Source organism: Clytia hemisphaerica, unplaced genomic scaffold (assembly GCF_902728285.1).
Source record: "Clytia hemisphaerica strain Z4C2 unplaced genomic scaffold, Clytia hemisphaerica genome assembly, whole genome shotgun sequence".
In the NCBI taxonomy this organism is placed as follows: domain Eukaryota; kingdom Metazoa; phylum Cnidaria; class Hydrozoa; order Leptothecata; family Clytiidae; genus Clytia; species Clytia hemisphaerica.
In genome coordinates, this window is record NW_027103595.1 from 3021757 (window position 1) to 3042964 (window position 21208).

The window sequence follows — 21208 nt, forward strand, 5'->3', positions numbered from 1 at the left end:
AACAACAAGCAATAAAAGAATTCTTGATTGAAAACACTTTGGTAATATTCACCACTGATTGAAAAATCGCGAAAATCGCCCTCAAGGAAAAAATACCCTGAAATTTAATCATTGTTGCAAAAGTCATTGAACTTTCTTCTCCAATGGAAACGTCATTTTTTTGTCAAATATCTTGCTTTTTGACCCTCTAGCTGAAAGATTCTCACCGGGCACCGGGTTACTATAAGGTAGGGTTGTACGAAGCAATGATCAAAATCAAAGAGACGTCGTTTAAACATTTCAAATTTGCTTTTAACCTTGAGGATTGGAAAGCAACAGAAAGGATAACGTAAATTAACGAAAATTTACCTGGTGCAGCAACTTCGTAATCCTGAACAAAAAGAAAAACAAATTTTTAATATCCTTGGAATTAAAAAACTTTCAATTATTGATTTGAGATATTGAGATATTCAATGTTGATTCATCAAGAGGGGATTGCGAAGGCATGTCGAAGAGAGATGAATGAGTCTATTAGTTCATGAAAACATCTATAAACTTACAGTGATATCTGCAGCATTTTTATTCGGACTAAAATAAATAAGGAAGGACTTTTAAAATCTAAGTTGTTTTCGATATCGAGAAATCGTAAAGGTAACTAAACAGGGCGTGATGACGGGTAGGTCCGGGCCAAAGTTTGAAAATCGACCTTTAGAGACACCGAATTTCGAAATTCTTTTCCTTTTTGACGTTTTAGCACACTTAGAGTGACTATTTCCTCGAAATTTCAGCCGAAGTTTTCAAATTTTGGAACCCCTACAGAGACTCAATTTTATTTTTAATGCTGTTCTTACACCTTTGAGGGGCTTTCGTGGGTGCGAAAAAGGGACCCTTATGGTTTGCATATACCCGGCACCCATTTTGCCTAAGTAGCCGCCCTCCAGGTACTTATGCTTTGTACACGATTTTTTGTAAGAATGTACTCCATCAAATACACATGATGAAGTTGGCCGAAAAATAAGAATATGCTAAGAATATCATCATCCATCATTGTGGAGTTTTAAATCTCGACCTAAGAATGCCATTTTCAGAGCATTTTTAACTGTAAATGCCAATTATCCCAAGTAAGGCTCAAATTTTCACAAAAATTAAATTTTATACTTCAGGCATATATTACATGTTGTTTGTCAGGGTTGACTTTGGATCCCAACTAAACTAAGAATACCGTAGAATTATTGTAGGATAATTTTCCCAAAAAAGTTACGATTAAGATGAAATGAAAGAACACTATTTTTATAAAAAAACGTTACTTCAACCGTACACACTTACTTCACAGTGGTCAAGCTCAAATCTAAAAGAGAACAACGAAAATGATCAAATTCGCAAAATCTTGAACTTTATCAGTTTTCTTTCACTTTCCAGTTTGAAAGGTTACATAGTGATTTGAAAAAAATAATATTTCGGAAGATTTTTAGCAAGTGAAGACAAAATGAAATAGCAAATAAAAAAATGTCTATACTATACTACTATGCGGATCTTTCATTTTATTGTCCAAGAAGAAATGATTTTTTAATGTGAGCTAAAAGTCAAGTCGAATCAATCATTTACCTTGGTCCACATCTTTCTTTCGTTGTCTTGAATAACGGTACACAATGAAGATGATGAACTCGATCAAAAGAACTGTTGCAATTCCACCGAAATAACCTCCGATGAACGAAATTTTTGTCGAAGTATCTAATAAAAGATTACGTAATCTTTAAATTTTTTTGACAAAGGAGTTTTCTGCACTGAATGGCGAGAATATTGATTTAAGACCTGAAACTCAAACAGTTAAGGATCAAATAAAGTTCGACTTCCCTTACAATATCAGAATTAGAACAATTTATGAAGATTTAAAATACTAAAAGTAGATCATGTTGTCATTTTCACTTGGCTTTCTCTGAAGTCTGCATTTCGTTTGTGCAGGTGGTTGGTTTAGCTGTTGTAGATAACCCTATTCGTGAGAAATTCTTTTATGATATTTTATAGAACTTTTCATAAAATATGTTCATGAGTCAACGCTTACCTCCTTTTTAAAATATTGCTATGGTAATTCATTCCTAGAGGAGTTCATAAAAAAGTCTAGTCTGGAATATTTGAAGATTCAAAGGATTTTGATCAACTTGGTAATGGTTTCGACAATAAGAGGTCTTTACATTTAACAAAATTTATAAAAAGGCCATTGAATTCCTTAAATTGTAATATTGTTTACGATTTTTTTAAATTTCTAGCTTTCCTTATAAAATACAGTAGCGTGGTGGCACCATTGTGTTTGAAGCCCCACAGGAGCTAGAAATGAATCTTCAACAACTCAGTGTGAATTTAAGATGTTAAAGTTGCATTTAGAGATTTTGCTTGAAAAACACACCGTGTTCTGGATGGGAAATAAGTGACTTTATTTTTCATCCTGAAGTTTCAGATCTAGCCCCATCGGGGGTTCTAAATAAATGAGTGGGTCGGTCGAAGCTGCGGAATGCTAATTCTGAGGTGTAAGAAAGCGATGGAACCTTAAAAATAGTAATCGGAGGCGCCTCTTTCCGACTCTTGTCTTTTCTCCCCTAAACAATATTTTCGTCTACATAATGTCACTAAAAAGAAAATAGATTAAGAGGCAGGGATAAATTTAAAAATGAAATTTATCCCGGGGCCGAGTAAGCAGTGGTGGAGGCGTTTTTACAGTGCTAATTTACGCGTTTACAGACACGCTAACGAACGATAGCATCGTCTATTTGCACCCATATTTACCCCCTGCCCCCTGCCACCACCCTACTGAAAAAGGATTTCATTTTTGGCGAGCTACATGCTGATGAAGCACCCTTAAAATATGACGAAAATTTCAAAACAAGCAGTCATTTAATTTGTTCTGTTTTACCAAAAAGACATCCAATTGATATCAATTAAAATTGGAAATACTTATATACGTTTCATAATAATTATGTTCCTTTTGTTCAAGTCAAAATCAACTGTTTTTTTTTATTTCCAAAATGTATATCTGCCATTTTTATGGATGGGAATACTTTAAAAGGTACAAGGCGTCTCAAAGGAGATTGTAGTATATTTGCTTAGGTATTCAATTAAATTGTTACAAACGTTCCTTTCTGTGTTTCAATTAAGGACTTTTTGATTCCTTTTTCACTAGAAATCGAAAGAAAATAAACGGTCCTTTGAGAGCATCTAATGAGGTCGTTTTCGTTCCTGTCGAAATTATTGTCATTTATAAGAAAATCTTTGAATAAGCGTATTTTACCTAACGTTACTCCGTTTATTTTAGATGAGCATTTTACTGACCAAAAAGGGGACGAATTAGGACTGTTTTGATATACGTTCTTCAATAAAACTGTATTACATCTCTTTACACCCTGGATATTATCAGAGTCTCATTTTAAAAGCTTGATTGCTTGAGAAAATTAGGGGGTTTTAGTGGGCTTTGTAGTTCCCATTTATCTATAAGAAATTTCTCATCAAGTACCTCCGTTTTAAAGAGCTGAGATTAGCAATTTTAGCTGCATTTTTTGAAGTTTCAAGGGGGTGTCTATATTGAGAGAGTCTTTTCGTTCTTACGATTTCATTTTCAAGAAAGACTGGGGGTACAAACGACCGACTCGTTTACTGGATAGAGATTGGTTAAAATGTAAATTTTGTTAAATTATGCTAATTCGAATTCAGAATTTATAAGTGATAGGATGTCCCCGGATTTTCTTTGTTTTGAATACAAATCGGGGTGCTTTTGCTACTTTTTACAAGTTTATGCAATTTTCTTTTCGAATGAGTGAATTCGGTCGAGATTGGTTTTATTTGTATATTGTGCGTGGAAAAGGAATGCCAAAGAAACTCTTGTCAAAGAAAATTTGGAAAGATGCTGTAGGAGCTGCTTCTAAACCAAAACGCTTGAGTTTGGTTCCAGATAGAGATGGGTTATTCAATTGTCCTGTAAAGAATTGTGACAGTGAATCGTACCAAACAAAACGAGGTTGCAGGAAGCATGTTTATCAGAGGCATGGGTGGTATTATTTTTTTGACGAAAAGCCAAATGTAGAGGATGTTTTACCAAAGCAGGTTGTGACATCTACAACCCTAAAAAGAACGAAACGCAGTAGGACTACGGACATACCATCTTTCAATCGAGACTGTTCATTTGACATTTCTTTTAAATCCTGGCTGTGTAGTGCCGTCGGTGGCTCTAAAAGCTATAAACAGTCAAGCCAAGTTAGTTGCAGAGTTTTAAAATTTTTAAAATTTTGCTGTCAAGATTGCTACCCTGAGTGGGACATACCACTAACCATCGTAGATTATTGTGTCGGTTCAATTTCTTCTATCTCAGACTTTATCGAATACTTAAAAAAGGATTGGTGTGTTGGCTATGCTGGTTTAATAGGATATATGAACTCCTTGTCGCATGTTCTAGATTTTAGGAGAATGAACAGCACAGCACTTAACGAAACCTATGTGGTATCAGAGATTTATATTGACCGTGTTAAGAAAACGCTGGCTCGAAAAATGCGATGTGAGTGGAACATTTTGCTTAGTGTTGATTATTTGTCTAAGATAGATTGCTGGGCAAGCCTAGAAGATATGCAATCAGTTATTCCTCACCATGCCGAAAGATTTACTCAAATTTTACTTAGTACCTCAACTAAGGACTTTCGTCCATCGTCACACGATCTGTCATTTTGTACTGGGTTTCTCACTGCAGTTTTGTTCCTTATGGTAAAAGCTACCAGACCTATGACATTTCAATATCTGACAGTAGAAATGATAGAGAATGTTGACCAAAATGGAATGATCGACCAAACAGTTTTCAAGACTATGGAAAAATACGGATTCGACACTTTAATTTTTACAAAACAAGTTCTGGATATTGTAAATGGATACATTAAATGTATTAGACCAAGGATGAATCCAACATGTGACTATCTTCTAGTGACAAGAAACGGAACGCAACTTTCACGCCTTAGTGACGTTTTTGGAAGGTTAGTTTTTCAAGCTATTGGAAAGTATATCAATCCGACTAGATATCGACAGATCATTGAAACGGAAAGTGCAGCAAAATTAACAGTAGAAGAACAACATGTTCTCTCACAAGACCAAAAACATACTTCATTTGTTGCGCGAGTCCACTATCAAAAACTTCAATCTAGAGATATTGCATCAAAAGGAAAAAAAGTAATGGAAAAATTAACAGACGAGACTCCATCAATAAACGCTCTCTCTAAAATTACAGAAACATTGGATATATCGACGCTCCCAACGCCCATTTTCAATATTGAACACAAGACTCAAATTAAAGTTAAAGGACAACGCCAGAAAAAAGTTGCATTTTCTTCAGCAGAAGATAATTTTTTAAAACTAGGAATTCAAAAATATGGTTGTGCGTGGTCAAAAATTTTGACTGATCCTGAATTCAAATTTCATTCTTCAAGGCAGGGGGCAACATTATGTCGTAGGGCCCAAACTTGTAAATTGACTTGACTTAAGAAAGCTTCAATTGTGTTTTTTTTATTATATTATTGGAAATATATCAGAACATACAGAAAATATCAAACTGAAGCCCCTTCACTTTTAGATGATTTTATTTAAATAATGTTTACAGGCAGAAGAAAACGGTTTTTCTCAAAGGGTTGTAATGAGTTCACGGACAACGAAAACATAAATTCTGTTTTATTTTGAATTTTTCTTTTTCTTTTTCTTTGAAAATATATCGTCAATTTCGATCGTCACTTCGATTGTTCTCTTTGAAATTTTTCGTTTGACCAGTGTTTCGTCTTTGCCGTGACACCTTTCATCGTCAGACGAAATGACAATCACCTCAGGTTCTGAGATTAAAGAAAACACACATTGAAAATAGTGAAATTTTGGGCGAAATTTAGAGTAGAAACATCAAATAGAAATACTACAATGACTAAGTCGCATCAGGGATGGATGTGTGAAGTTGCTCAGCATTACCTTTTTTCTTTGCTCCGTATAGCTTCTCCATAGTGTACTGACTAAAACAAGTGCAATTTTTGTTGAGCATCTCATCTTCCTTTTGACTTTTAAGATCCGACATCTTTACCAAAGTTTTCAAAATTTCTAGAGAGCGTCCCACTGTTAAACTGTAACAAAACATTATGTTCCAAATTTCAAAAGGATCGATTTATTAAGTATATCGCAAAAATACTTGGATATCGAGTCAAAAAAAAGTTTTTTACAAACCCGGAGGGGGGATCTTAATTTCGGAATTCTTTTTTTCGAAATTGAAGACCACAGCGTAGACCGTTAGACCATACAGAAGACCGTTGATTTTATGAGAGTTTCTATGGGGAGACCTTTAGACCGTCAATCTTCGAGATTCTAATGTTATAGAATAGGTAAAAAAGCATCAAATTCATAAAGTTCTAATTCAAATTCGATTTATTCTACTTTGAAAATGAAGACCAGTATGTAGACCAGTAGACCAGGAGTAGCCCGGTGGATTTATAGGAGTTTCTATGGGGAGACCTTCAGACCGTCAATTTGTGAGATTCTAAAGTCATACAGAAAGAAAAAAGCATCAAAATTTTCAAAGTTCTAAGTCAAATCTGATTGATTCTGTTTTGAAAATGAAGACCATTCTGTAGACCCTTAGACCATAAGAAGACCGAAGTTTATATGAGAGTTTCTATAGAGTAGCCCATTAGACCGGTATAAAATCATGGTAGCTAAAGTGAAACATCTGAAAAATATCGTCCGAAAATGTCAGAGTTTTTCTTTTGAGGGTAAAAATATTTCAATAAAGTGAAGACCATTCTGTAGACCCTTAGACCATAAGAAGACCGAAGTTTATATGAGAGTTTCTATAGAGTAGCCCATTAGACCGGTATAAAATCATGGTAGCTAAAGTGAAACATCTGAAAAATATCGTCCGAAAATGTCAGAGTTTTTCTTTTGAGGGTAAAAATATTTCAATAAAGTGAAGACCATTCTGTAGACCCTTAGACCATAAGAAGACCGAAGTTTATATGAGAGTTTCTATAGAGTAGCCCATTAGACCGGTATAAAATCATGGTAGCTAAAGTGAAACATCTGAAAAATATCGTCCGAAAATGTCAGAGTTTTTCTTTTGAGGGTAAAAATATTTCAATAAAGTGAAGACCATTCTGTAGACCCTTAGACCATAAGAAGACCGAAGTTTATATGAGAGTTTCTATAGAGTAGCCCATTAGACCGGTATAAAATCATGGTAGCTAAAGTGAAACATCTGAAAAATATCGTCCGAAAATGTCAGAGTTTTTCTTTTGAGGGTAAAAATATTTCAATAAAGTGAAGACCATTCTGTAGACCCTTAGACCATAAGAAGACCGAAGTTTATATGAGAGTTTCTATAGAGTAGCCCATTAGACCGGTATAAAATCATGGTAGCTAAAGTGAAACATCTGAAAAATATCGTCCGAAAATGTCAGAGTTTTTCTTTTGAGGGTAAAAATATTTCAATAAAGTGAAGACCATTCTGTAGACCCTTAGACCATAAGAAGACCGAAGTTTATATGAGAGTTTCTATAGAGTAGCCCATTAGACCGGTATAAAATCATGGTAGCTAAAGTGAAACATCTGAAAAATATCGTCCGAAAATGTCAGAGTTTTTCTTTTGAGGGTAAAAATATTTCAATAAAGTGAAGACCATTCTGTAGACCCTTAGACCATAAGAAGACCGAAGTTTATATGAGAGTTTCTATAGAGTAGCCCATTAGACCGGTATAAAATCATGGTAGCTAAAGTGAAACATCTGAAAAATATCGTCCGAAAATGTCAGAGTTTTTCTTTTGAGGGTAAAAATATTTCAATAAAGTGAAGACCATTCTGTAGACCCTTAGACCATAAGAAGACCGAAGTTTATATGAGAGTTTCTATAGAGTAGCCCATTAGACCGGTATAAAATCATGGTAGCTAAAGTGAAACATCTGAAAAATATCGTCCGAAAATGTCAGAGTTTTTCTTTTGAGGGTAAAAATATTTCAATAAAGTGAAGACCATTCTGTAGACCCTTAGACCATAAGAAGACCGAAGTTTATATGAGAGTTTCTATAGAGTAGCCCATTAGACCGGTATAAAATCATGGTAGCTAAAGTGAAACATCTGAAAAATATCGTCCGAAAATGTCAGAGTTTTTCTTTTGAGGGTAAAAATATTTCAATAAAGTGAAGACCATTCTGTAGACCCTTAGACCATAAGAAGACCGAAGTTTATATGAGAGTTTCTATAGAGTAGCCCATTAGACCGGTATAAAATCATGGTAGCTAAAGTGAAACATCTGAAAAATATCGTCCGAAAATGTCAGAGTTTTTCTTTTGAGGGTAAAAATATTTCAATAAAGTGAAGACCATTCTGTAGACCCTTAGACCATAAGAAGACCGAAGTTTATATGAGAGTTTCTATAGAGTAGCCCATTAGACCGGTATAAAATCATGGTAGCTAAAGTGAAACATCTGAAAAATATCGTCCGAAAATGTCAGAGTTTTTCTTTTGAGGGTAAAAATATTTCAATAAAGTGAAGACCATTCTGTAGACCCTTAGACCATAAGAAGACCGAAGTTTATATGAGAGTTTCTATAGAGTAGCCCATTAGACCGGTATAAAATCATGGTAGCTAAAGTGAAACATCTGAAAAATATCGTCCGAAAATGTCAGAGTTTTTCTTTTGAGGGTAAAAATATTTCAATAAAGTGAAGACCATTCTGTAGACCCTTAGACCATAAGAAGACCGAAGTTTATATGAGAGTTTCTATAGAGTAGCCCATTAGACCGGTATAAAATCATGGTAGCTAAAGTGAAACATCTGAAAAATATCGTCCGAAAATGTCAGAGTTTTTCTTTGAGGGTAAAAATATTTCAATAAAGTGAAGACCATTCTGTAGACCCTTAGACCATAAGAAGACCGAAGTTTATATGAGAGTTTCTATAGAGTAGCCCATTAGACCGGTATAAAATCATGGTAGCTAAAGTGAAACATCTGAAAAATATCGTCCGAAAATGTCAGAGTTTTTCTTTTGAGGGTAAAAATATTTCAATAAAGTGAAGACCATTCTGTAGACCCTTAGACCATAAGAAGACCGAAGTTTATATGAGAGTTTCTATAGAGTAGCCCATTAGACCGGTATAAAATCATGGTAGCTAAAGTGAAACATCTGAAAAATATCGTCCGAAAATGTCAGAGTTTTTCTTTTGAGGGTAAAAATATTTCAATAAAGTGAAGACCATTCTGTAGACCCTTAGACCATAAGAAGACCGAAGTTTATATGAGAGTTTCTATAGAGTAGCCCATTAGACCGGTATAAAATCATGGTAGCTAAAGTGAAACATCTGAAAAATATCGTCCGAAAATGTCAGAGTTTTTCTTTTGAGGGTAAAAATATTTCAATAAAGTGAAGACCATTCTGTAGACCCTTAGACCATAAGAAGACCGAAGTTTATATGAGAGTTTCTATAGAGTAGCCCATTAGACCGGTATAAAATCATGGTAGCTAAAGTGAAACATCTGAAAAATATCGTCCGAAAATGTCAGAGTTTTTCTTTTGAGGGTAAAAATATTTCAATAAAGTGAAGACCATTCTGTAGACCCTTAGACCATAAGAAGACCGAAGTTTATATGAGAGTTTCTATAGAGTAGCCCATTAGACCGGTATAAAATCATGGTAGCTAAAGTGAAACATCTGAAAAATATCGTCCGAAAATGTCAGAGTTTTTCTTTTGAGGGTAAAAATATTTCAATAAAGTGAAGACCATTCTGTAGACCCTTAGACCATAAGAAGACCGAAGTTTATATGAGAGTTTCTATAGAGTAGCCCATTAGACCGGTATAAAATCATGGTAGCTAAAGTGAAACATCTGAAAAATATCGTCCGAAAATGTCAGAGTTTTTCTTTTGAGGGTAAAAATATTTCAATAAAGTGAAGACCATTCTGTAGACCCTTAGACCATAAGAAAACCGAAGTTTATATGAGAGTTTCTATAGAGTAGCCCATTAGACCGGTATAAAATCATGGTAGCTAAAGTGAAACATCTGAAAAATATCGTCCGAAAATGTCAGAGTTTTTCTTTTGAGGGTAAAAATATTTCAATAAAGTGAAGACCATTCTGTAGACCCTTAGACCATAAGAAGACCGAAGTTTATATGAGAGTTTCTATAGAGTAGCCCATTAGACCGGTATAAAATCATGGTAGCTAAAGTGAAACATCTGAAAAATATCGTCCGAAAATGTCAGAGTTTTTCTTTTGAGGGTAAAAATATTTCAATAAAGTGAAGACCATTCTGTAGACCCTTAGACCATAAGAAGACCGAAGTTTATATGAGAGTTTCTATAGAGTAGCCCATTAGACCGGTATAAAATCATGGTAGCTAAAGTGAAACATCTGAAAAATATCGTCCGAAAATGTCAGAGTTTTTCTTTTGAGGGTAAAAATATTTCAATAAAGTGAAGACCATTCTGTAGACCCTTAGACCATAAGAAGACCGAAGTTTATATGAGAGTTTCTATAGAGTAGCCCATTAGACCGGTATAAAATCATGGTAGCTAAAGTGAAACATCTGAAAAATATCGTCCGAAAATGTCAGAGTTTTTCTTTTGAGGGTAAAAATATTTCAATAAAGTGAAGACCATTCTGTAGACCCTTAGACCATAAGAAGACCGAAGTTTATATGAGAGTTTCTATAGAGTAGCCCATTAGACCGGTATAAAATCATGGTAGCTAAAGTGAAACATCTGAAAAATATCGTCCGAAAATGTCAGAGTTTTTCTTTTGAGGGTAAAAATATTTCAATAAAGTGAAGACCATTCTGTAGACCTTAGACCATAAGAAGACCGAAGTTTGTATGAGAGTTTCTATAGAGTAGCCCATTAGACCGGTATAAAATCATGGTAGCTAAAGTGAAACATCTGAAAAATATCGTCCGAAAATGTCAGAGTTTTTCTTTTGAGGGTAAAAATATTTCAATAAAATGAAGACCATTCTGTAGACCCTTAGACCATAAGAAGACCGAAGTTTATATGAGAGTTTCTATAGAGTAGCCCATTAGACAAGTATAAAATCATGGTAGCTAAAGTGAAACATCTGAAAAATATCGTCCGAAAATGTCAGAGTTTTTCTTTTGAGGGTAAAAATATTTCAATAAAGTGAAGACCATTCTGTAGACCCTTAGACCATAAGAAGACCGAAGTTTGTATGAGAGTTTCTATAGAGTAGCCCATTAGACCGGTATAAAATCATGGTAGCTAAAGTGAAACATCTGAAAAATATCGTCCGAAAATGTCAGAGTTTTTCTTTTGAGGGTAAAAATATTTCAATAAAGTGAAGACCATTCTGTAGACCCTTAGACCATAAGAAGACCGAAGTTTATATGAGAGTTTCTATAGAGTAGCCCATTAGACCGGTATAAAATCATGGTAGCTAAAGTGAAACATCTGAAAAATATCGTCCGAAAATGTCAGAGTTTTTCTTTTGAGGGTAAAAATATTTCAATAAAGTGAAGACCATTATGTAGACCCTTAGACCATAAGAAGACCGAAGTTTATATGAGAGTTTCTATAGAGTAGCCCATTAGACCGGTATAAAATCATGGTAGCTAAAGTGAAACATCTGAAAAATATCGTCCGAAATGTCAGAGTTTTTCTTTTGAGGTAAAAATATTTCAATAAAGTGAAGACCATTCTGTAGACCCTTAGACCATAAGAAGACCGAAGTTTGTATGAGAGTTTCTATAGAGTAGCCCATTAGACCGGTATAAAATCATGGTAGCTAAGTGAAACATCTGAAAAAATATCGTCCGAAAATGTCAGAGTTTTTCTTTTGAGGGTAAAAAATATTTCAATAAATGAAGACCATTCTGTAGACCCTTAGACCATAAGAAGACCGAAGTTTATATGAGAGTTTCTATAGAGTAGCCCATTAGACCGGTATAAAATCATGGTAGCTAAAGTGAAACATCTGAAAAATATCGTCCGAAAATGTCAGAGTTTTTCTTTTGAGGGTAAAAATATTTCAATAAAGTGAAGACCATTCTGTAGACCCTTAGACCATAAGAAGACCGAAGTTTATATGAGAGTTTCTATAGAGTAGCCCATTAGACCGGTATAATCATGGTAGCTAAAGTGAAACATCTGAAAAATATCGTCCGAAAATGTCAGAGTTTTTCTTTTGAGGGTAAAAATAATTCAATAAAGTGAAGACCATTCTGTAGACCCTAAGACCATAAGAAGACCGTAGACTTTATGAGAGTTTCTATAGAAGAGACCGTTAGACCGCTAAATTTTGAGAATCAAAGTGAAAACAAGTAAAAATGTATCAAAAGCTCAAATTCCCGCTTAAAATTTAAATGCCCCCGGTAGGTAATTTTAAGACTGTTCTATAGACCGTTAGACCAGAAGAAGACCGTTGATTTTATAAGAGTTTCTATGGAGTAGGCGTTTAGACCTCCAAATGTTGAAAAGGAAGGCAAAAATGTTCATTAACGCCTCAAAAATGTTTAAGAATTTTAAAGTGTGATGTAAAATTCGAAATGCCAGGTGCAAAACTTGAAGACATTTCTATAAACCGTTAGACCAGAAAAAGACCATAGAATTTATAAGAGTTTCTATGGTAGATAGGTAGGCCGTTAGACCGTCCTATTAGGGAAATCAAAGATTAAAATATTTTCAAATTCTTCAGTCTGCGCTTTGGCTTCATGTGAAATCTATGGTGGAAATGTTGAAGAAAGTTAGTTCAGATTTATTGATCAACACGAATTTTAATTTGTATTTCTCCTTAAAAAGCAGAAAGTTACAAGATTTACCAAAATGATGGAGTTGAAAATGCGAATGTCGATTTTTTCCCGAATAGCCTTGACTTGCTCAATGCAGATTGATAACGTTTGTAGAAAGCCCTGGTGTCAAAGGTAGCACGTGGTTTGTTTAAGACTAAGAAAGCAGCATCATCTCTTGGCTTTGCCACTGTTGGTGGACGTGGAGTTGTTAATGATTTGACATATTTGTCATGGATCTGGAAGATTGAACAGGCCACGGGCCCGTTAGATTTTTTATAGCCCAATTTCTTGAACAAAACTTTCTGACCAAACGCCAATACTCGACAAGATTGACTTCTTCGATTTTAAACCTTCTTGGATTTGAGCTCATCCTGTTTGATGGGACTTTCCACAACTGAAAAGGGAAAAAACAACGTGTCAAAAACCAAGACCACAAGCAGTTTTGCTTCACTTATCACGACCAAGATAGAGAAACCTAGATTTGCCATTCATAGACTGAATCATGTAAAATAACAAAAGCTAAAAAACTTACCGTCGTTTGACTCTGTTCCGTTGTTAGTTTGGACGATTCTTCTTTCGTAATTGAAAACGCTGAAAAAAGAAAGCAACACTCGGTTCATTGTCCAATTCCTCATGGTCTTAAAAAATGCGCAAAGGAACATAATAAAATGTCTAATAAATCATCATGAATCATTACTGTTTTCTGCAGAGACATGATCGATAAGGTCATTCAGCAACTCTCGGATGGTAGTATCGTCTTCATCGTCGCTTGGAAGAAACAGTGTTCGTGATCTTTTCTTTGGTGGCTCGATATCGGAGAGTTCGGCCTCTGTCGATGATATGATGCCAAACAACTCGTCGATATTGAGAGCTGTAAACGAGAGAAAAAGAAATGTTTTGATATATTGAATTTGAAACGACAGTTGACATAAATCCAAGCTGAAAATTAAATGAAAGCTTACCGTCAGACTCGGAAAGATGGTTTGGCTGTTCAATGTCACTCGTCCTGCTCATTGATGTCGAATCTATATGATAGAAAGATTTATTTTTCAAACTCGTATCTTTTCAATACCATGCACTTAGAAAGGATGTAAGTCAAAGTTGTCAGTAAATCCTAAATAATTTAGCTTTAAGAGCAAGAAGTTCTGTGTGGAGAGTTAGTAAGGAAGTAGTACCCACCGCTTTCTAAAACCTCATCAACATCCTCATCTACACGAAAGACTTCCAGCTCTTTTGTTGACGAGTCGACCAAAGGGACAGAGTCATCTGCTTCAACGACACAATCTCGGATTCGATCCAGTTCTTCTTTTTTCTACCTCATCCTCAAGAATAGTCGATTCACAACGCACATTCTGTGGTAGGGTGTAGGACAATTCACTCTGATCGATAACGTCGAGGTTGTTGTTTATCATGTCAATTAAATACTTCAAACAATGCATTGCGTTTTTGCGAATCCACTCAGGTGCTTCTGGGCATAGTACTTCCAGCTCACGTGTATTGACATCGTCAATTCTTCTGAGTACAGACTTTCTATCCTTCTTTGGAAATTTGGGAACATGGTTGCAGGTAATGAACACCCCAGCATTCATTTCTTGTAATTTTGGATCCTCAAATTTCACTGATTGTGGAAATCTTCCTCCTTGGAATAAAACCTTTACCATGTCTGCAGGTGTCATATCCTTGGTCCATTCATCAATTATCAACAGCTCCGTGTCAGACTTTATCATTGACAAACCAAAAACACGCTCTTTGGTAATTGTGGCAATCTTTTGCTCAGGAATAAGACCGAAAAACATGTTCATCACTGATGTCTTTCCACTGTCAATATCTCCGACCAAACCAATCTCTTGCTTTTATGGGGCACTTGAAACGCTAACATGCACATATATATTTTGTGAGCCAATTTCGCTTGGTCTTCTAGTGTAGGACACCAACGTTCAATGGCTGAAGCAAGATAACCACCATGACATGTGGTTCGGTGCGGATCAAAATCGTGGTAACTACGCGGGGTAATTACACCATAATCTTCAGGAGAAAATGGACAATCGACAAATGCTCTACTTGAAAGTTTCAAGTATGTGTTGTTCTTCACTTCGATGAAGTCATAATCCACTTTGATTTTCGGAAACAACTGAAAATAAAACATAATCAAGATCATTGTGGTATACTAAGATCTTCTTGAATTGGAAAAATCTTAAAGTTCTCATTTTGATTTCTCGGACTCACTTTGTAATTTTTGCGGTCCAACGGTCTCCTGCATACAAGGTCTCTTAAAAACGACGGTCTATCATATGGTCTAATGGCCTACTAAGCGGCCTCCTTCGATTGCAGAAAAATTTATCAAAATTATAAAGCTTTCATTGAAATTTTTCAGAACCACTTTTGCAAAATCGACGGCCTAACGGTCTTTTCAATACATAGTCTCATAAAATTGACGGCCTATCATACGGTCTAATGGCCTACTAGGCGGCCTTCTTCGATTTCAGAAAAATATTGCAAATATATAAAGTTTTCTTTCGAATTTCTAAGATTCCCTTTGTAATATTTACGGTCTAACGGTCTTTTGAGTACAAAGTCTCATAAAAATGACGGCCTATCATACGGTCTAATGGCCTACTAGGCGGCCTTCTTCGATTTCAGAAAAATATTGCAAATATATAAAGTTTTCTTTCGAATTTCTCAGATTCCCTTTGTAATATTTACGGTCTAACGGTCTTTTGAGTACAAAGTCTCATAAAAATGACGGCCTATCATACGGTCTAATGGCCTACTAGGCGGCCTTCTTCTTCGATTTCAGAAAAATATTGCAAATATATAAAGTTTTCGTTCGAATTTCTCAGATTCCCTTTGTAATATTGACGGTCTAACGGTCTTATGAGTACAAAGTCTCATAAAAATGACGGCCTATCATACGGTCTAATGGCCTACTAGGCGGCCTTCTTCGATTTCAGAAAAATATTGCAAATATATAAAGTTCTCGTTCGAATTTCTCAGATTCCTTTTGCAATATTGACGGTCTAACGGTCTTTTGAGTACAAAGTCTCATAAAAATGACGGCCTATCATACGGTCTAATGGCCTACTAGGCGGCCTTCTTCGATTTCAGAAAATATTGCAAATATATAAAGTTTTCGTTCGAATTTCTCAGATTCCTTTTGCAATATTACGGTCTAACGGTCTTTTGAGTACAAAAGTCTCATAAAAATGACGGCCTATCATACGGTCTAATGGCCTACTAGGCGGCCTTCTCTGATTTCAGAAAAATATTGCAAATATATAAAGTTCTCGTTCGAATTTCTCAGATTCCTTTTGCAATATTGACGGTCTAACGGTCTTTTGAGTACAAAGTCTCATAAAAATGACGGCCTATCATACGGTCTAATGGCCTACTAGGCGGCCTTCTTCGATTTCAGAAAAATATTGCAAATATATAAAGTTTTCGTTCGAATTTCTCAGATTCCTTTTGCAATATTGACGGTCTAACGGTCTTTTGAGTACAAAGTCTCATAAAAATGACGGCCTATCATACGGTCTAATGGCCTACTAGGCGGCCTTCTTCGATTTCAGAAAAATATTGCAAATATATAAAGTTTTCGTTCGAATTTCTCAGATTCCTTTTGCAATATTTACGGTCTAACGGTCTTTTGAGTACAAAGTCTCATAAAAATGACGGCCTATCATACGGTCTAATGGCCTACTAGGCGGCCTTCTTCGATTTCAGAAAAATATTGCAAATATATAAAGTTCTCGTTCGAATTTCTCAGATTCCTTTTGCAATATTGACGGTCTAACGGTCTTTTGAGTACAAAGTCTCATAAAAATGACGGCCTATCATACGGTCTAATGGCCTACTAGGCGGCCTTCTTCGATTTCAGAAAAATATTGCAAATATATAAAGTTTTCGTTCGAATTTCTCAGATTCCCTTTACAATATTGACGGTCTAACGGTCTTTTGAGTACAAAGTCTCATAAAAATGACGGCCTATCATACGGTCTAATGGCCTACTAGGCGGCCTTCTTCGATTTCAGAAAAATATTGCAAATATATAAAGGTTTCGTTCGAATTTCTCAGATTCCTTTTGCAATATTTACGGTCTAACGGTCTTTTGAGTACAAAGTCTCATAAAAATGACGGCCTATCATACGGTCTAATGGCCTACTAGGCGGCCTTCTTGGATTTCAGAAAAATATTGCAAATATATAAAGTTTTCGTTCGATTTTCTCAGATTCCTTTTGCAATATTGACGGTCTAACGGTCTTTTGAGTACAAAGTCTCATAAAAATGACGGCCTATCATACGGTCTAATGGCCTACTAGGCGGCCTTCTTCGATTTCAGAAAAATATTGCAAATATATAAAGTTTTCGTTCGAATTTCTCAGATTCCTTTTGCAATATTTACGGTCTAACGGTCTTTTGAGTACAAAGTCTCATAAAAATGACGGCCTATCATACGGTCTAATGGCCTACTAGGCGGCCTTCTTCGATTTCAGAAAAATATTGCAAATATATAAAGTTCTCGTTCGAATTTCTCAGATTCCTTTTGCAATATTGACGGTCTAACGGTCTTTTGAGTACAAAGTCTCATAAAAATGACGGCCTATCATACGGTCTAATGGCCTACTAGGCGGCCTTCTTCGATTTCATAAAAATATTGCAAATATATAAAGTTTTCGTTCGAATTTCTCAGATTCCCCTTGTAATATTGACGGTCTAACGGTCTTTTGAGTACAAAGTCTCATAAAAATGACGGCCTATCATACGGTCTAATGGCCTACTAGGCGGCCTTCTTCGATTTCAGAAAAATATTGCAAATATATAAAGTTTTCGTTCGAATTTCTCAGATTCCCTTTACAATATTGACGGTCTAACGGTCTTTTGAGTACAAAGTCTCATAAAAATGACGGCCTATCATACGGTCTAATGGCCTACTAGGCGGCCTTCTTCGATTTCAGAAAAATATTGCAAATATATAAAGTTTCGTTCGAATTTCTCAGATCCCCTTGTAATATTGACGGTCTAACGGTCTTTTGAGTACAAAGTCTCATAAAAATGACGGCCTATCATACGGTCTAATGGCCTACTAGGCGGCCTTCTTCGATTTCAGAAAAATATTGCAAATATATAAAGTTCTCGTTCGAATTTTTCAGAACCATTTTGCAAAATCGACGGCCTAATGGTCTTTTCAATACAAAGTCTCATAAAAACGACGGGCTATCATACGGGCTATTGGCCTACTAAGCGGCCTTCCTCGTTTTGCAAAAACCTTTCAAAATACCATATTTCTTTGCCATTTGTATTTCTTAGAGGCACTTCAGAAAATGAAACTTTAAAAAATTCTTTCAATAAAAAGTTTCCTAATGTTTACGGTCTTTCATAAGGTTTAATGATGTACCACACAGTCCTACGACGTACAAGTCTAAACTCTTACCTCAGTATGTACGTTCGACATATTTTTCTTCAATTGTGATTCATTTGCAAGGACTAGTTCTTTTAATGAAGGGTTCAACTGCAATTTATAAAGATACGCTCCAACATCAAGAAATAATTCGAAAGTAAATCGAGCTGCAAAAGAAATTAGAAAGGTTTAAAACAGAATGTGAGAGTAATTTAAAAATACGGTTGAGCTAGGAAAAATATAGTACCAACTATATCAAATAATTTTATGCCCCATTTCACGTTTAGGATTGGTACAGTTCCAAAAATATTCTCACTTTTTCTCCAACTGAAAAACATACACGCAACGGAACATAAGTTCAAATATTTTGATGCTCAAAGGCGAAAGTTACCATTTTTGTTTTTTGCGTAGATGTTGCCACGATACAATCTGTGATCGAGTTGGTTCATCACTTTTGCAATTTTATCAGCCGCTTTTGATATTGAAGTTTTAGGTGGTTCCACTGCTGGCCTTGCTATCTCGTCGGTCGAGTCGTTCATGTGAAGTAGGCCATCCTCGTATAGGTATCGACTTGCGTTTGAAAAGGAAGCCATGATTCTCGAGTCAGCACAAAATAAACGGCATGGTTTTTGTTCATTGCTTTCACAATGAGCGGTTGCTTCTTCGTCGGACATTGCAGGATTTGCCGCTTTAAAACAGTGCAACATGCTATCTGTAATCAAATCCTTAATACATTTCTGGTTGTGGTCCTGAGAAAAAAAGAACAGCTTGTTGAAAATGTTGAAGTGTTGTAGTGTAAATTTAGGATAGATAAAATAAAAAAAATTGATAAATAGCGTCTAATTTTGAGGCATCTCTAAGTGCTTGAACCTCGAATATATCTTACACCAGCTGACACACAACGTTGTTTCCACGTTTTTATAACGTTCACAACTTCCATATAACGTTAGATGAACGTTGAAACAACGTTGTGTGCCAACTGGGACTTGACTCAACTAGAATTCATAATCAACTCAGAACAACATCAACCAGTAATTTAGAAAATTAAGACAAACCACTCATACCTTGACCGTCTGTTTCAAGTAGGCCAACACAATAGCGTCAACTTCATCACCTTCAGACTTTGGGCGATGACACTTTAGGGATTTGATGTCAAACTCGATGTCAGCCGTATGATGGAACTTCTGATAAATTTGGTGCGGCTGTAACAGGGACTTTAAATGGACAATAAAATAAGTCACCGAGACACGAAACGGAATTGGTTCCCCAAGCTCACACTCTTTTGGATTTTTGTCTTTCGGATTTGATTCTGTGCCAGATATGCACGAGATGAAAAACTTAATGTCCATGTTTGCCAGTGCGTTGTCTAGACGGTATCTGATGTCTGTAACAAGGAGTCTGTTGCTCTCCGTGAACATCACCCTGCATGCTGTCACGGTGTCACTTTTCTTTATCTAGAAAGAAAGTGATAGCCCATATTGAAAACTTTTCTGATTAATTTTACTTTCAAATATTTTATTTGGTAACGGACGAAAAAAAAGCTACAAACAGAGGAGGCTACGGCGTTAGAATATCCCTCCATATGAATAAAGTACATAAAAATAAAAAATTCAAATTAAAAATAGATAACTAAATTTATTCCACTTACCAGAGGCATGATGTTGCATTTTAAAGACCGAATAATCTTTGAATCATTGAGCTGTCTTGCCGGTCGTAAAGACATTTTAAAATTTGAGACACACACTCAAAGTGAGAGAAAAACGTTCCACTATGTACAAATCAACAATCTTGTTGAGTGATTCTTGCGGAACAGAAAAAAAATACTACCGTTATAGCCATTAGTAGGATTATCTTATGCAAATAAAATGATTGATACCCGTGGTGGTCGTGCTAATGGTCGAAGGGGGAGTCGTGGTAGTTGTTGTTGTTGTTGTAGTTGTTGTAGTTGTCATAAGTCCAACATTTGCCAAAGTTATATCACTGGAGCTTGTCTGAATTCTTTTTCCATCGATTAATAAGTATACAATTGTCTTGTAGCTAACACTAGTTGCATTTGTAGTGTAATAACAATTTTGAAAAGATCTTTTGCCGACAGGAACTTTGGCGTTTTTTATCGTGTTATCATTTTGTGGAAAAGACAGAAACAAATCCACTTCACATAATCCATGGTCATCAGCATTCCATGTCAAAATTGGACATGGGTCGTCTTGAATGAATATTACATTCGAAATGTCATCTGCACCGAAGAAAAAATGAAATATATAATTCACTAATAGATCATAGATGGATATTCGAAATATTGACTTTAGAATAAAAAGGAAAAGGACTATAGCTTTTATAAGGACTGATACTTCAAAGGCTTCAAATACATTAGACGTGCAGAATTATCACCCTTTTATGGGATGAGCTGGAGTTTTCACAAGATACTTCACTAATTGGTCATTTAAAGTGATAGAGATGACACGTTCTTTAGAAAAAGTAATAAGATTCTTTTATTACATCTTAACGACCAACCAAATCAAATAGGAGCTTGTAAAAACTCCAGCTTGTTCCCCTTTTAAACGGAGCTGTCTATAGGTGTGCGCTTTTTTTATAAGAACAATGAGGCTCAAAATCTCCAAAAATAAGAACAATTTAAGAACAATGCTGAATTACCCAATTTCAAGCAATTTAGTCAAAGAAGTAAAAAGTATAAAGTATAAAGGCTAAAATAACTCAAGTATATAAAAAATGAAAAAAGGATAAGAACAATTTGAGGCTCAAAAAATAAGAACAGCCGGCCCTCAATTATACTGGTTCTTATAAAAATGATAATAATAATACTAATAGAAAAATAATTGAACTAATAGGAAAGCCGTGAAAGACAATTTTCACAATGAGCATGGCTGGCCACTCATTATCAGAAACACACATTGTTTATAAAATTTTAAAAACAGTGAAACTTACATTTATCATTTATAATCAATGCACTGCCACTAACTTCATTATTTTTGAATCCCACCGCTTGATAAGAAACGCTTTTTCCACACTTCTCTGACGTCACATTG

At 35.4% G+C, this 21208-nt stretch overlaps 2 protein-coding genes and 1 long non-coding RNA gene across 4 annotated transcripts in view; all 3 read right to left on the bottom strand.

Moving 5' to 3' along the window:
* LOC136801739 (uncharacterized) overlaps positions 1-20391 on the bottom strand; it is a 49918-nt gene extending 29527 nt beyond the window's left edge. For both annotated transcript variants that reach the window (XM_067058397.1, XM_067058398.1), the window contains exons 1-5: positions 20038-20391; positions 1585-1710; positions 1306-1327; positions 540-567; positions 349-370 (exon numbers count right to left, since the gene is read on the bottom strand). In XM_067058397.1, coding sequence (XP_066914498.1) covers positions 349-370; positions 540-567; positions 1306-1327; positions 1585-1710; positions 20038-20113 — 274 coding nt within the window. In that variant the 5' untranslated portion in view covers positions 20114-20391. The remainder of the gene's footprint in view (positions 1-348; positions 371-539; positions 568-1305; positions 1328-1584; positions 1711-20037) is intronic.
* LOC136801740 (uncharacterized) lies at positions 13470-14071 on the bottom strand. Its single transcript, XR_010845915.1, has 3 exons — positions 13946-14071; positions 13729-13791; positions 13470-13637 (listed from the first exon to the last, which is right to left on the bottom strand). It is a non-coding gene; the product is annotated as an uncharacterized lncRNA (long non-coding RNA).
* Positions 14568-19884, bottom strand: LOC136801776 (uncharacterized). The gene is made up of 5 exons (XM_067058443.1): positions 19810-19884; positions 19226-19615; positions 18553-18910; positions 18195-18328; positions 14568-14897 (listed from the first exon to the last, which is right to left on the bottom strand). The coding sequence occupies exons 1-5, from the start codon at positions 19882-19884 to the stop codon at positions 14568-14570; spliced, it is 1287 nt and encodes a 428-aa protein (XP_066914544.1).
* Positions 20392-21208: the final 817 nt, after the last annotated feature.

What these genes read in the sequence shown, in the direction of transcription:
- LOC136801776 (XM_067058443.1), bottom strand. Translation starts at nt 19,884, where the DNA reads ATGTCTTTACGACCGGCAAGACAGCTCAATGATTCAAAGATTATTCGG. An exon ending in ACTTGAAACAGACGGTCAAG is followed by an intron (nt 18,911 to 19,225) that starts GTATGAGTGGTT and finishes TTTTTTTCTCAG; the next exon opens with GACCACAACCAGAAATGTAT. An exon ending in TGTCGAACGTACATACTGAG is followed by an intron (nt 14,898 to 18,194) that starts GTAAGAGTTTAG and finishes TTTTATTTTCAG; the next exon opens with TTGTTTCCGAAAATCAAAGT.